The 16397-nt window shown below is 42.7% G+C and overlaps 1 protein-coding gene across 1 annotated transcript in view; it reads left to right on the top strand.

The window, feature by feature from the left end:
* EDEM1 (ER degradation enhancing alpha-mannosidase like protein 1) overlaps nt 1-14075 on the top strand; it is a 28659-nt gene extending 14584 nt beyond the window's left edge. The window contains exons 5-12 of the mRNA XM_008069526.1: nt 302-485; nt 3092-3266; nt 4794-4914; nt 5420-5590; nt 7470-7543; nt 8800-8896; nt 10926-11129; nt 13769-14075. Coding sequence (XP_008067717.1) covers nt 302-485; nt 3092-3266; nt 4794-4914; nt 5420-5590; nt 7470-7543; nt 8800-8896; nt 10926-11129; nt 13769-13858 — 1116 coding nt within the window. The 3' untranslated portion in view covers nt 13859-14075. The remainder of the gene's footprint in view (nt 1-301; nt 486-3091; nt 3267-4793; nt 4915-5419; nt 5591-7469; nt 7544-8799; nt 8897-10925; nt 11130-13768) is intronic.
* Nucleotides 14076-16397: the final 2322 nt, after the last annotated feature.

Raw genomic sequence — 16397 nt, 5'->3', positions numbered from 1 at the left:
AACCCACGGGCTCAGGCAATCCACTCACCTCAGCCTCCCAAAGGCGCGGGATTACAGGCTGAGCCACTGAGCCTGGCTAAGACTTGTTTTTTATTGACAAGTCTCTGATGTTCTTATTGTCTTATTTGTATCTTGTAACTATAGTCCCATATTCATTTCAGATGTATTGTGGGAGGCAGTGGGCTGACTATCCTGCAGCAAGCTCGGCTCATTAGCTGAGTGTAGAATCTGTGACCTAGCCTTTCAGCCCTGTGGGTTCCTTGAGTTTTGCCATGAAGTCTTTGTCTCTTCCCACCCCTAGGTGAATTTAAAGACAGGAGTTCCTCCTGACAGCAATAATGAGACGTGCACGGCAGGAGCTGGCTCCCTCCTGGTGGAATTTGGAATTCTCAGCCGACTGCTGGGGGATTCCACGTTTGAGTGGGTGGCCAGACGAGCAGTGAAAGCCCTTTGGAACCTCCGGAGCAATGACACAGGATTGTTAGGTGTGATAACTCCTTCTCTTGCCATTGGTTCTGCATGTTACTCGGTCCTCTTTCCTCCATCTTCTCTGGGGCTCTCCCTTCTCTCTACTCCTTGTAAAGCTGACAACTCAAGAGAGAATGGCCCTCAGTGTCTGCCGTGTCCAATTTCTTTATGCGACCTTTTGCACAGAGTGAAGCTATAATGTTTGATGAAAAATAATAAAGCTTTTGCTGTTTGAGGGCTCCCTTCTGATTTGGATCCCTTGGCATATTCCACTTGAAATTATTGTTAATGGAAATGCTATAAAAGGAACTGCCTCGGAGGCAGATTTTATTGTTGCAATATAAGGTCCTAAATATAGGAATTTAGAGCTATTGGTGGAGTAGCTTTCTCCGTAAACAAAATCTAGGCATGTGGTAGTCGATTGAAAGCCCAGATTAAATTTGTATTAGGTGGGTTTTTTGTTTTGTTTTGCCTTGAGAATGTTTGGTCAAGTTGTTATTTAAAAATTATTGTGGAAACTTTTAAATGTATAATAGTAGAGAGAAAGCATAATGAATAATAATCCCTATGTACTTAGCATTCTTCTTCAATAATTATCAGTATCTTGCTAACTCAAGATGTTAGTTTAAAATGGATTTTACCTCATGTAACTGTTTTAAGTTCTAAAAATGTATATGCTGGTTTGTATTTAATAATAGCAATAGGAGTAAAGAAGTCACTCAAATTGTCGGTCTGTCACCATATGTTGACCAATGTCACTCTAAATTGCCAACTTTTTAGCTTTCCATAGGCCCTTTCAGCCTAGCGTGTGCAACTTTTATATGTTTTCAGTTATAATATAAACAAATTGAAGGGGAGACTAAAAAAAAAACAACCCAGAATTATCTTTTGGAGGGTGGGCTCCTTGTAGTACAGTCTTCCTCCGCTAGGCAAGTGTTCTAGGAGCCCATTGGCATCAGGATACCAGCTAACGTTGTTGTGAGAGACTGTTTGACTTCAGTGAATTTATTTTGGAGATTCTTTCAATGTGTTTGCCCATTTCATGATGAGTTATTTAAGAGCACACCTACCCACACTGCACTGAGTGTTCACTAATTTTTGATCAAAAATGTAATGATCCCCATGCTCCATCCTCCCTATTCACCTGATCTTACCCCAAGTGACCTTTTTTGTTTCCCTGGATGAAAAAAGTCCTCAAAGGGAAACTTTGCTGGTGTCGAAGAGGTGAAACAAAAAATGGCAGACGGACCAAAAGGCATCAAAAAGGATGAGTCCAAAAACTGTTTTGAGCAGGAGAAAAAGTGTCTTGATAGGTATATTGCATCAAACAGAATACTTTGAAGGTGACTGAAATTTAAAATTGTAAGAATAAATACACAATTTTTTTTTTTGAGTTGGAGTCTCACTCTGTCACTCAGACTGGAGTGCAGTGGCCGCTCCCAGCCACTGCAGCCTCGACCTGCTGGGATCCAGCGATCCTTCCGCCTCAGCCTTCCAAGTAGCTGGAACTACAGGCGTGCGCTACCACACCCAGCTAAATTTTGATTTATTGTAGAGATGAGGTCTCACCAAGTTGCCCAGGCAGGTCTTGAACCTGCGGGCGCAGGCAATCCACTCACCTTGGCCTTCCAGAGTGCAGGATTACAGGCTGGGCCATGGATCCCGGCCAGTACACAATTTTTAATAAATAAGTTCCTTTTTGGGGGGTCCCTTCTTGTATTTGTAGTCTGCCTTATATTTGGCAGGCCATTCAAGTGTTTCCAAGTTGTTACTTTATAATTGTCCATTAACTCTTTTTCTTATGTTAGACACTTAGAGTCTTTCTTTCTTTCTTTCTATTTTGTCTTTTTGCATTGTACAAATGATTCTCTGGTGAATAGCATAATGCCTTTTCTTTTTAAAAACACTTAAAATAATTTTTTTTTAGGATAAATTCCTAGGAATGACAGTACCGGATTAAAGGCTGTGAATGCTTTTTGGGGTTTTGAAATACATTATCAATCTGGAAAAGCCAAATGACAGACCTGTTTTTTATTTTTATTAATTTGTTTATCTTTAATTATTTCATTTTATTTTTGAGTAGGGTGTCCCTCTGTCACCCAGGTTGGAGTGCAGTGGCACAATTCCTGCTCACCATAGCCTTGACCCTTTGGGCTCAGGTAATCCTTCTGCCTCGGCCTTCTGAATAGCTGGGATTACAAGTGTGCACCACCATGACCAGCTAATCTTTAAGTTTTTTTTAGAGACAAGATCTCATTATATTGCCCCGGCTGGGCTCAAACTCCTGGGTTCAAGCAATCCTCCTGCCTCATCTTCCCAAAGTGCTAGGATTATAGGCATGAGCCACCATGTCCGGCTTCTATTTTTATTTTGCATTAAATGTTTATCCCTGTTTCTGAGTCAGTGGTTAAACACTGCATATTCAGAAAGGTCTCTGGACTGTCCAAGTTACTACCAGGACCGATAAAAATGTTAAGGCTAAGCATTCATTCCTTCTCTTGTCTGCCGAGGGTGAAGGCACTGAGGAACAGTGGGGTTGAAGTAGGAGGCCTGTCCCCTCCTTCCTGCCTCCTCACATCACTCAAGATAGTTGGGATCTGAAGTGCCTTGTTTGTTTTTGCAGGCAATGTTGTGAACATTCAGACGGGCCATTGGGTTGGAAAGCAGAGTGGCTTGGGTGCTGGGCTGGACTCCTTCTACGAATACCTCTTGAAATCTTACATTCTCTTTGGAGAAAAAGAAGACCTAGAAATGTTTAATGCGGCATACCAGAGTATTCAGAACTACTTAAGAAGAGGGTATGTCTCCTTAGTGTCTTCTGTTGCCTTGTAAAGCAAATAGAATGCATTCTGAAATGAAATGTCCATACATTCTTTTAACATAAACTCACAGGATCAGTTCATCTCTGCCCTCACCTCACTGCCTCCTAGCTGTTTTTGAGTCACTGGGGGTGAAGAGCTGTATTAGCTGTCTGTTGCTGCATAGCATAGTATCCTAAAACCTAGTGACTTAGAGCAACAAACATCACATCATGCAGTTTCTGAGGGACAGGCATCCAGAAGCAGTTTTGGCTTAGGATCTCTTGTGAAGTTGTTGTCAAGCTGTTGGCCAGGACTGTAGCCATACCAAGGTTCAAATAGGACAGTAGGATCCCCTTCCATGCTCACTCATGTGGTGGTTGGCAGCCTTCAGCTCCTCAATGGTTGTTGCCTGGAGGTCTCAGTTCTTTGCCACTGGGGGCAGCACATGGCAGTTGGCTTTCCTAAGAGTGAGTGATCTGAAACAGAGAGAGAGGGACCAAAATGGAAGCCACAGTGCTTTCGTGACCTAATCCGGGAGTGATATGCCAATATTTCTGCTGTACCATTGGTCACCCAGACCAACCTGAGACTGTGGGAGGGGACTATGCATGGGTGTGACTACTAGAAGTAGGGGTTAGTGGCCATCTTGGAGACAAGGGCTTACACACGTTCCCAGAGTTTGACTGTGATTTTAATTGTAGATACAACTGCAATGCAGGGCAGTTGAGTTATTTTGGTTCTTTTACCAATCCACAGAATTGTTAGGCTTGATCTTTATACTTGAAAGGAAAGACAGTTTCTTTTCCCTCTGCATTTGTTTAAAACAACATTATTTACAATTTCTTGGTTCTTGTATTCAGGATGGCAGGAGAGAGAGAGGGCCATTCGAATCTGCTATTCGTGGCTTCTACCTTGGTGTCACTCTCTCTTCCTCGGTCTTTCTTTGTATGCATTTATGTATTAAGTGGCCAGTGCAAGACATAGATACTGAACTTGCTGCTTGGTTGGATTTTCTTGGACCCATTTCTATATTAGCTATTGTAGGAACCACTCATGTGAGTGCTGTGTTTAAGAAAGAAGCCTTTTGACTGGAACTGAGTCATTTTTGCTTTTCAAAACACCAAACTAACCCCCAAGGATCTTGCTCTGATGCATTGCTCCAGGTCCATGCCACAGCACTTCACTAGAGAAGATAAAGGAGGTGCCATGCTTCCTTGTTCAGGTCCAGTTCAATGTAGGTCCACATTATGTACTAAATTCTGTTACATGCCAAGATTTCTGCAAAATACAGTGAAATTCTGATAATGGCTGAGTTGAGAACTTTTATTTTGTGGTAAATGTTATCTTCTGCTAGTGTCTAGTATAGTCAGAGGCAGTTTGTCTCTGGAAGTTTAAGGAATGAGTTAGGAGAAAAAGGTAATGTTGATTTTTGTTTTAAATGAAAGTAGCAGGGGCTGTGGAGAACAAAGCAGGTCTGTTGGTGAGCTTTCCCCCCATCTCTGAATGTGCTGCTTGGGTTTGTAGGCGGGAAGCCTGCAATGAAGGTGAAGGAGACCCCCCACTCTACGTCAATGTGAACATGTTCAGTGGGCAGCTGATGAACACCTGGATCGACTCTCTGCAGGCCTTCTTCCCTGGGCTGCAGGTATTTGGCCATCAGATTTGCTAAAAATAAGCAATCATTGGAAAGGGCCTTTGCCCTTCTCCCGTTCTTTTTTGGGGGTGGGATGGGATGAGGGGATTACCAGAGCATTTTCTGTCCCCTTTGGCTTTGGTAGTTAGTAGCACATGTCTTGATTATTCTGTCTGTGAAATTATTTCCTGGAATATTGATCAGAGCCATACTACATAAGTATAAAACCATACTTGAAAAGCAACTATATGTGAATTTTGGATAATCCATCTCTCAGTTTTTTATTCTTTGTTCGTTAGTACATTTGACCTCGTTTCCTATTCAGCTCATATCTATTTGGCATTGATGGCCAGTCGGGGAGCATCTTTTTGTTTGGGTGTCACTTTTGTTGGTTTTATCTTCAACCATGCTTGTAGGTAAGATTAGAACTGGGGGTAGAGGAGAGCCCAGGGCCTTTGTGTCACGTCTTGCCACTTTGGGAGGTGCTCTCGGCCTGATGCTTGTGTCCTCTCCTCAGGTGCTGATAGGAGATGTGGAAGATGCCATCTGCCTCCATGCCTTTTACTACGCTATATGGAAGCGATATGGTGCCCTCCCTGAGAGGTATAACTGGCAGCTGCAGGCTCCTGATGTTCTCTTCTACCCACTGAGACCAGAGTTAGTGGAGTCCACATATCTCCTCTACCAGGTACTAGAATTTAGTAAACAACAGTTTGAATTTAGACCCTAGGAAGACCTGTAGCAATTGGTTCTTAATGAGCATTTGCTGACTGATGTAGAGTTGTGTTGTTTCATGGTGACACTGATAGTTAACACCTGTCTGTAGTCTTGTTAGCATTCAGGGTCATTGTGGCTTCATAGCACAGAAAAGGCACCTGCAGTCAAATATGTTTTTACCCTTATATTTTGCAAAGCTGAATTGTGTTTTTACTATGGGATTTATATCTCTCATCTTTAAATATTAAAGAAGAAGGTTTTGTGCTCAGGTGTGTTCCAAATTTATTTGACCAAATAACCCTTTTCTGGGATGCAATTCTGCATCAGTGTACTGTAGAACCTTGGTCTGTGTAACAATTATTCAGACACAAAGAAAATTCTTTTTCTTGATTGTAAAGGAAGTCCTTTGAGATTTATCTGAATGCCTATTTTTGTTTAATGTCAAAAACATATAGCGTTCATCTTTTGTGAAATTACTTTGGTGCCAGAGGGAATGCCACTTTAACTGTGAAATGTCTTCTCCCCGACAGTGAAAGCCAGATATTTATACTTCTGTGCGTGCCATACATATATACACACTGAGAGTCCTCATCCACTCACAAGTAGAGCAGCAGCAGCTTGTTGACTTTCCAGGAAGCTGGCCTTCAGTGCAGTTCATAGACCTGTCACAGACTCTGACAGCAGCAAGCCCTAGCAAGGGGAACCTGGTTTTGCAAGCCTTGGTAGTAGGTTTAGTACTGTGGTTTGCATTTATTCAATAATTTTTATACTGAATCCTTGCCATTTACTTCTAGGAGAAAAGGGGAAATTCTACTAGTCTGGTCATAGTCCTTATGCCTAAAGAGAGACCTCATGAGTTTTAGGTAACCTCTCAAAAGAGGGAAGAGATGATATCTGCACATTTGGCCTCTCTGAACCCAGTGCAGGGTGAGGCTGGACACACTCTTGAGAGTGGCATATCGACTGCTGTCTGATTTTTCCTCTTAAGTATAGTCCTATTGTCTGTGAGTTTATTCGTTCTTGTTTCTGTCACTGCCTCTTTCCCATTTTCAGCTTCCTCCTTGCATTGACTATTTTCTTAGGATCCAGAGGAATCTTGTGCTGTACAGCTTTATCCTCTGAAGCCACACCCTGTGCACTTTTAATCCAGAGACAGCTAACCTTGTTGTTGTTTACTTTTGCTACTGTAAACTGGCAGTAGGCATGAGTTAAAGGTGATCTCCAACTTGGAACCTGTTTGTTGGGTACAAGTCTTGCCTTCCCAGAGAATTTTTTTTGCCCTAACAAAATCATCCTAGAGTGTGTGGCAGAAGAGTAAGCGACCCAAGGAAACTCTGGTTTCCTAGGGTGGCTAGAGGGGAGGGTGTGTGGGGTGGGCCGTCCTTTAGATACTTTCACAAGTCTTGATGTTACCAGTAACCTTTCCTTACAGTGCTGTAATGGGAATAGGGACAAGGTCCTGTTTCCTGTGCCTGCGTCTTAAGTTTCTAGAGAGTTCTGGGGCAAGATAGAGGTTGGATTTGTTCTCAGATTGGTATTGTCAAGATGGACATTGTTTTATTTCTGACCATGATGGGAATCAGGAGAACCAAAGCAGAGTATTGTTCTACCCTGGAACAGACTGTCTTAACCCTGGTTAAAGTTAAGCAGATCATAGGTTTGTTTGACATGAACTGACAGAATATCTTACACTTCATGACCCTGCAAGATAAAGTGAATTGGGCCCTGTTTCTTCAGAACTTTGACTGGTGGACTCATCTCCTTGGGGAATCCCTGCAGTCACTGTGATGCTTGTTGATGACATGTCTCCCATGCCCTCACTGGATCACATTCTCTCATGTTTTCTCTAGGCAACCAAGAATCCCTTCTACCTCCATGTAGGAATGGATATTCTGCAGAGTTTGGAAAAGTACACAAAAGTCAAGTCAGTTTTCTAAGTTTGTTCCTTTTTCTGTCAGCCACTTTTGGTTTATTTTGAATTGTTCTGGGGAAATATTATCATAGTTTGCATTTTAATTTTTAGACTGATCATTGCTAATTTTGTAGAGAAATTGTTCACCTTTTGGTGTACTAGGATATCTCCATCATAGTAGGAATTAATTTTTTTGTCCCCCTTTTTCTCTGTTGGGTTCCAGCAGATTATGTGTGTGTGTGTGTTTTTTTTTTTAAGTAATCGAATTCCCCTAGTTATACAAATAATACATGCATTAAAACATCTAGGAAGTATAGAAAATATAAAGAGATAGAATATTATCTCTACATACAGAGATAACCATATTATCTCTACATACAGAGATAACCATAGTCAGTTTTTAAGTATATATACTTATAGTCTTTCATACATATATATGATGCTTGTATATATGCATACATTAAAAAAAAGCCTGTATTTCAATTTTATGACCTGTTTTGTTTTTTCTCCCCACTATTAAGTATTTTCTTGCAAAATACTATTTTAGGGTATCCAGATAGTAAGTTCTACAAGTTTGGGAACTAAAAATTTAAATCAGTTCTACATTTTTTCATCTAAATTTGTTCTTGGCACCATGCTATGCTTTTGGTCAACATCTTCACTGCTTCCCCACACCTGCCTGCAACTTGCTTATGATTTAGCAGCCAGAAGACTTTAAGATAAATTGCAAACAACCCAGTCTATAAAAATGTTGAGCCCTTCAGCATAAACATAGATTGTTTTGCATATGATGTTGGATGATCTGGTTGATTATTCTGATAAGAAATATATCTAGGCTGGGTGTGATGGCTCTTGCCTGCAATCCCAGCACTTGGCCGGGGCGGGGTGGGGGGGGGAGCCAAGAGGATTTCTTGAGCCCGGGGGTTTGAGACCAGCCTGGACAACTTGGTGAGACCTTATCTCTGCAATTAATATTTAAAAAAAACACAAAATAATTGCTCACTCTTGGAGGAAAAACAAAACAAACTAGCTGGGTATGGTGGCACATGCCTGTGGTTCCAGCTACTTGGAATGCAGAGGTGGAAGGATCACCAGAGCCCAGCAGGTTGAAGCTGTGGTGACTGTGAGTGTGCCACTGCACTCCAGTCTGGGTGGCAGAGTGAGACTCTGACTCTAAATAAATAAATAAATAAAATATGTCTATTTCTTAAATGAATCACTGGGTATACAGGAAGAGAGGCAGGACTGACTGGATGATTGTTTTGTAGGTGTGGGTATGCCACGCTGCATCATGTCATCGACAAATCCACAGAGGACCGGATGGAGAGCTTCTTTCTTAGCGAGACCTGTAAATACTTGTACTTGGTATGTGTGTTGCAAGATTAACCTGAGAAGAGGTAGTACTGCTTCGAGCAAGCATTTGTGCAATCTTCTATCTGACAGATATTATGGGGCAAAACCACATGCTGGACATTGTGCATTCCAGGGATATAGGCACTGTCAGAACACAAGGATATTGCTGTCTTCCCTCATGGCTTCCAACCTCATGGAGGAGTCATTTGTCCAGTAAACAAAGAAATAGACTTATGATTACAAACGGTGCAAAGTGCTGGTTGATTGGAAAAGGCTGCTGTGAGGGAGAGAGCAGTATTTACAGCTCTTTCTTACTTGTCTTGCTTTCTGTGATCTTGGCCAAGACCCACAGCCATGTTATGTCTCTGTCTGTACACAAGTCCTGGGGCACATGCTTGTTTATGTATGGGGAGGGAATTCTTGAATTGGAGGGACCTTTGAGATCACCTAGTTAATGTTCATTCTTCCCCTCACGGGAACTACAGCCTACATAGAGGTCAGGTGATTTGATCAGGATCTTAGGGTGACTGTGGCAGAGCCAAGGGCTGAACTGTAGTCCCGACTCCCTGTCCAGTGCTTTTTGCCTCACTGTTCTGCAGTGTACATATAGGCACTCTCTTGCCCTCTACCACTTTTCTCAGTATGGCTGCATATGAAAGGACACTTCTGGAGGCACAGAGGGACAGGATTTTGTTAGGAAACTGCATAGTGACTGAGAATTTGGACTGAGATTCAACTATGATAAGTTATATTAAGCAGTTCAGTAGTTCCAGGCCTGGGGCTAAGTGAGCCAGTATCACCCCGGGAACCTTAGTAGAATTATAGTTGTACTGAGTCAGAATCTTCAGAACAAGTGGACTCAGGAATCTACAGTTTTGGCAAATGTCTCCAATGCTTCTGCACTAGCCAGTTTTGGAGCTACTGGTCTAATCCTTTAAGACATTACTCATCTGTATCTGGTGTCACTTTTCACAGAAGACCACAGATCAGGTGTGTCCTCCAGCAGCCCATGTCATCTGGCCAGAGGGAAGACAGCTGTCCTGCTGTCAACTCCGTGTTTTGCAGCAGTTCTCGCTCACAGCAGAGGTGACTCAGCTCAGCTGAAGAGGCTTGTCAGAGCCTGGCCACGTGTCTCCATGCAGCAGTCGCTGGTGTCAGAAGGATGTTACAGGGCGAGTTCTGGAGTAAAGAAAGGAGACCCCAGAGAGAATGTTAGGGGATAGAACCCAGAGTCTGGGAGACGAAAACCTGAGATCTACCCCATTCTTCTGGTACTGTGTAAACATCGACAGACTGCACTGAGCCTCATTTTTTTCCCATCTGTGAGATAGTTTAGGTGACCAATAAGGTTTCTTCCACCTTTAAAAATTTCTGTTTTTAGGTAGTCATTCATTCAGCATGAACTGAGGATCTGCCTTCTCCCGCACTAACTTGTCCCATATTGGGTTAGGTGTTCTTTCTGAATGTGCCTGCCACACCTTCTTTCAGTTCTATGCCTCTTGCACTGTTGAGGGGAAGAACTGTGCATCCTTAGAGCCCAACCCATGGTCTGACTCAAGAAATGAGCTGAACATTGGCGGATGTGTTAGGCTCTACGCTAGGCCTTGGGGACATGGTGATGAATAGAATCTGTGCACCCTCCCCATCAGCATTTACAATTTAGGGTTTAGGAATGTGTAAAGTGGGGGGTAGTTCTAGAATTCCAGTACAAGAACTCTTAGGAAAGCATATGAGATCATCTAGTGGGGTTTTATAGTCTTGTACATGAGTCTTTGCCTTGGAATTTCAGTCTCAGGTCTATGTGGGGTGTGTACAAGGTGGGAACAGGGCCAGGCATTTAAGTTTAAATTTAAAAAGTGGTTCTGTTTTGCAATCCAGGCTGGTCACCACAGTTGTCAAGTAATGCCTTTTTGCCCACTTGTCACTGAAAAGCATGAGGCTTAAGCAAATTCTTGTCCCTGAGTAGCTGAGATACTGCTATGAGTTAGTGCCAAATTTGCTACAATTACCGTTTGTAATCTTTTCCCCCCCTTTCCTCTAGCTTTTTGATGAGGAGAATCCAGTACACAAATCTGGAAACAGATACATGTTTACAACAGAGGGACACATTGTATCTGTGGACAAACATCTTCGGGAATCACCCTGGAAAGACTTCTTCTCTGAAGAGGGAGGGCAGGACCAAGAGGGAAAGCCTGTGCACAGGCCTAAATCTCATGAGTTAAAAGTCATCAACTCCAGCTCCAATGTGAGTTGCATTTTCTAGGGATGGTTGCAGTTAGAGGAAGAGAAAAGACTAATTTCTTTGTTGTTTGGAATCCCTGAAAGAAAATTTATGGCGTACTCAGATTGAGTCATTCAAAAAGTTTCCTAACGAGACCATTTACCTGGATGCTGTCAGGATGTAGGGAAAGCACAGGAGCAGTGGCAACATTGTCACTCCGGGCTGCAGGGCTGGTGTAGAGTGGTCACAGGGTAGGGGAGAGACCTGTGGACAGCAGCAGCCACCTCGTAGGACTCACTGCTTGGATCTTACTCTGGTCACCTTGCTGGAAGGAAGCCAGCAGAGTCAGCACGTGACCCTTCCCTGTGTCCCCTGATCTCCTGCTTGAGCTTCTTTTTGGCTGCCCCCACCAGAAATAGAGAGCAAGGGAGCCTGTTGATACAAGTTATCAAACTGCCCTCCCATGGGCCAGAGCAGGTGGACAGTGGAGGATCAGGGATGGAAACGGGAGCAGATGGAAGAGGTTCAGAATCACAACCAGCAGGAGAGGGAAAAAGCATTCACAGTCATTATGGAGGTGCTCTTCAAACTGCTTCAAGTATCTACTTTCATTTAAAGCAGGGCTTCACTCAGCATGCCTAGATTATCTTGAGAAGCAGCAGGAAAGATTTGGAAATAGAAGTCCTTGTGTTTCTAGTGGAAGTCACAGGTGTATGATTTTAATCAAATTGGTTTGGAAGTAAGGAGAGGGAGATATGGACCCTGGATCAGCTGAAGTCTCAAATCTTGTTATCCCACAAGGTCTCAGTGGTCCAGAATTTTGCCACCTACCCATAACCGTCTGCCTTGGTTGGGGAGGCCCTTTCATTGTATACTGTGCTTTTCCATGGTGCCCTGGTGAAGGTCTTCACATTAGTCTGTGTACCGAACTGATAACCCAGGCCAGGGACATAGATAATCACTCCCTGCTATTCCCATCAGGTCATGGAGTATTGATTAAATGGCCAAAAAAAAGAAAAGAAAGGGAAGGGAAAAGAAGAAAGGGAAGGAGACTGAGAGGGAGAAGAGTTAATAATAACTCACACTTACAGAACACTTGCTGTATGTCAGCACTGTTCTAAGTGTACATGTACGTTAACTTATTCTCACAACCACCCTGACGCGTGGGTGCTTTTAATGTTGCCATTTTACAGATGAAAATGGGAAACAAAGAGAGGTTCTGGTCTCATGGTAAAGCTGTGTGGTGCAGCCAGGATTTGGACCAGGCACTGTTATCTCTTTTAGGAAGGAGACATCTCTGACCTGCCACACTCACTGATAGATCTGATCCCATCAAGGCAGCACTGGGGCTGAAGGCTTATCTCAGGGAGCCCAAGTTCTGGATAAACTCATGGCCCACTGAGGAGACCTGTGTTTGTCAATGGTGCTGTTGAAACACAGAGAGGGAGAATCATCTGCCAGAGAAATCAATGAGAGGGAGTCCCTGAGGAGGCTACTTGTAGGATGAGGAGGAGCTTCCCAGGAGGAATGTTCAGGCAGAAGGCACAGCACCTACAAAAGCAGAGGTGGGATAGTGGAGCTGGGACCAAGAAAGGATCTTCCAGTCTCGATCTTGCTGTGGATGAGGAACAGGGCATAGTGAGTTTGAGTACAGAGCATAGGGAAAGTATTTCTTTGTGGAGTGTATTGAATGTATGTGGACAACTATTTCCAGGGATAGCATTTTTGGTTGATTCTCAATATCTATATATAAAAAAAGAGCCTTTAATTAAAAACAAAAAAATCTTAAACATGTAGGATCTAGTTTTGATTGAGAAGAAAAATATGGTCTTTTCACATAGTTGAAGCATTTTTGTTTTTTTTTGCTTGGTTTTGTTTTTCATTTGTTTGCTTTGTTTTATTTTGTTTTTGAGCTGGAATCTCACTCTGTTGCCCATGCTGGAATGCAGTGGATGTTCACAGCCACTGTAACCTTGGCCCACTAGGTTCAGGTGATTCTTCTGCCTCAGCCTTACAAGTAGCTGTAACTACAGGCATGTACCACCATGCCCGGCTAGTTTTTTGATTTATTGTAGAGACAAGATCTTACCAAGTTGCCCAACCCCTGGCTCAGATAATTCTCTTGCCTCGGCCTCCCAAAGTACTGGGATTACAAGTGTGAGCCACCGCACCTGGCAGATGAAGTGTTTTCTGAAATTCTAGGTGTATGAAGGACCCAAGGGATGTTGCTTTTAGTCCTGGCCACTAAGCACTTGCTGTGGGTGTCTGTTATCCTCCTGGAGCTATAAAGTGAGAATGTCAAATTATATCCGTGGTCCTCAGCTGGGGTGATTTTGCTCCTGAAGGGACATTGGCAGTGCCTGGAGACCTTTCTGATTGCACAAGAGGGGCAGGAGTTGCCTCTAGCACCTAGTGGGAGAGGCCAGGCCTGCCACTCACCATCCTGCAATGTATAGGGCAGCCCCACAGCAGAGTTGCCTACCCCCAAGTGTCAGAGTTGGCAGACTGAGAAATCCTGAGTTACATTGTTTAACCACATTTGTACACTTTGGGGTGACATAGCGAGACCCCGTCTCAAAACAAAACAAATACAAAATAATTATAATTAATAAAAATTAATTATGATTCAAAGCTCACATTTTGCCTCCTTTTTGTCTTTTTAGTGCAATCGTGTTCCTGATGAGAGGAGATACTCCCTGCCCTTAAAGAGCATCTACATGCGACAGATTGACCAAATGGTTGGCTTGATTTGATCTGCTCTCCTTTTTGTGGCCTCATCTCAAACCATACTGAACCCACTGAACCCGGACCATGCCAAAGTCCAGTCAGAGGTGGAAGTGGATGGAAATCTGACCGTCCATGATGGTGTAGAAATTCTATCTGGCTCCTCACCCACGTCTGGTTAATTCTTGCACACTTCAGTATTTCTCTTCTGCTCAATAAAATGCCCTGTTTTTATTAAGAATATAATTTTAAATAAGAAGGCACGTGGAAATTGGCTTCTTATGTCATGCTGATGTTATTAAGCACAATAGATGGGGCATTTTGGGGTTGGTGTTCACAACTTCATACTCTAGAGCCTAAGTCCCTTCTTTTTGCTGGCACCTGCTTTATTGCAGTATTATTATTTTAACGTAATTTTTATTAATATGATTATTTTGTATTTGTTTTGTTTTGAGATGGGGTCTCGCTGTGTCACCCAGACTGGTCTTGACCTCCTGGATTCCAGCGATCCTTCCATCTCAGCCTCTCGAGTAGTTGAGATTACCGGCATGAGCCACCATGCCTGGCTAGCTCCTTCTTTGTTGGAGGGTTGAGAATGAAATTTCTGTGCAGAGGACTTGAGGTTCACTTGGTCTTCCTACTTTGAAGTCATCCATTCTCTTATTGGGTAATTGGGCTCCCCAAGCTGCCCAGCTGATTTCAGATCACATGGGGGAGAACATCATCTAGTTCTTCATTAACCCCCCTGGTATCTTCACAGTGTTATATATTATTTGCTTAAGAATAATGGTTTTGCCGGAATTCTTAACAGTCTCTTAAGTTATTATGTCTGATATAATAGCTTAACTATTAGGATGGCAGTTTGCATTTGTTTTGAACATGCACTTACCTGAGGATAGTTTCCCATAGTTCCAGAACCAGGTGCCTTTTAGGGAGAGAAAAATACCTAAGTTTGTCTGAGCTTCCATCTTTCTCATATTTTCTAACCAAGGATTCTCCATTCTGGCTGTTTTTGGTTAGAGTTTTGTTTTTGTTTCCTGTGTCTAGTGCCAGTTAGCTAAGTCAGGGAGAAAGAAATGAGCAGATGACTTTCTAGCATTCTTGATCTATCTCTCTGTGACATATAGGCTTTAGATTAGTGCCTTATGTTAAGGGTTTTGGTTTGGGCCAGTGGATGTTGCAGCTACTACTAGTGGTTTCTGTTGTCACCTGGTGGGACCATGGTGAAAAGGAGATGGGGTGGGTGTTAGGAAGAATCTGGAAATTGCTTGGCTAGTCCTTGCCTTGCAACCTGTTTGTTTTAAGTAAGCTTATAGAAGGAGGAAGTTGTGCTGAAACAACTTTATTTTTTTTTGTTTTTATTTCCTTAGCCAGAACAGAAGTGTTTCTCTTTGAAAGTGCACTATTCACACAACCGTTCATACACTGCAGAGCTGGACTTGACCCCCAGCCTGGCTTTCATGCAGCATCATGGACTGAAATGCAAACCAGTAGAGAGCGCAGGAAATCTCTTGAACACCTCCAGCTCACACATCACGTTTCTTACCTGTCACTGCATGTTTTAAATGATTTCATTTCAGTCTTTTTAAAGTTAGAAGCAAGCACCATCTAAGGTTACATTGCATTTATAGTCAAAAGGGAGACATTTTATTTCTCCTTAAAAATTTAAGTGTTACTGTTTTTAAAACGGATATATGATTCAGTTCTTTGAGATTTTTGAAAAGGGATTTTCAATAACAAGTTTGTTATCTCTTTCAAACATTTACTATGCAAATTGTCTTAAAGTAGAAAAAATTGAATACCTCTTTTTTACCTTGTTTTCATTTCAGAAGCATTATTCTGTTTATCAACAGTGTCTCATCTACTGAATAGAAAACTATTTGAGAATACTATGTATATCTTCAATGTTTTCATTGACTCACTAAAAGCATCAAGTCCACATGCAGATACACATGTGAGTGTACCTGTACTTTTTCTCCAGGCAGATAGAGGTGGGACTGTTAGTGACCCATTTGGGAGAATGGGCATATCAGGGAAGAAAGTGAGTTCTTCATGCCTTCATTTCTTTTATGGCACCCCCCTCTCTCTGGCCTCTTTAGCAGCAGTGGTATGTGAGTACTCCAGTGTTCTCTCCCCAGCTGGGTGCTTTGCCTGTCACTCTCAAGTCAGTGTGGGCGTTTCCTCCCTGCATGCTCTTGGAGTAGGGAACTTTGCTGGCAGCACCATCACTCCTTGAGTGCTACAGATATACCTCAGGGGCTTTGGGCTTTTATATTAAGTCACAGACTTTCCTGACTTTTGGGTCTAGGGGTTAATTAATACCAACTGGTGAGACTGAGATTGAGTTGCTGCGTATGATTCCTGGTTATTGAGCTTCTAGACTACACAGCCTAATGTTTGATGCTATGTAGTCAGTGATTTGTGGGGCTAGATGCCAGAATGCTGTCTAGTACCAGTTATGAAAAAAAAGTACTTTGAGCCAACCTCAAAGCTCAGTTGTGTCCTTTTTGAAAACCAGTATGTCAACAACTGTGATACATCCTGCAGGGCTTCTGTTATTTCTTCTAT

This window comes from Carlito syrichta, unplaced genomic scaffold (genome assembly GCF_000164805.1).
Source record: "Carlito syrichta isolate Samal-C Ts95f unplaced genomic scaffold, Tarsius_syrichta-2.0.1 Scaffold312086, whole genome shotgun sequence".
Lineage (NCBI taxonomy): Eukaryota > Metazoa > Chordata > Mammalia > Primates > Tarsiidae > Carlito > Carlito syrichta.
This window is presented reverse-complemented; position numbering and strand designations above follow the sequence as displayed.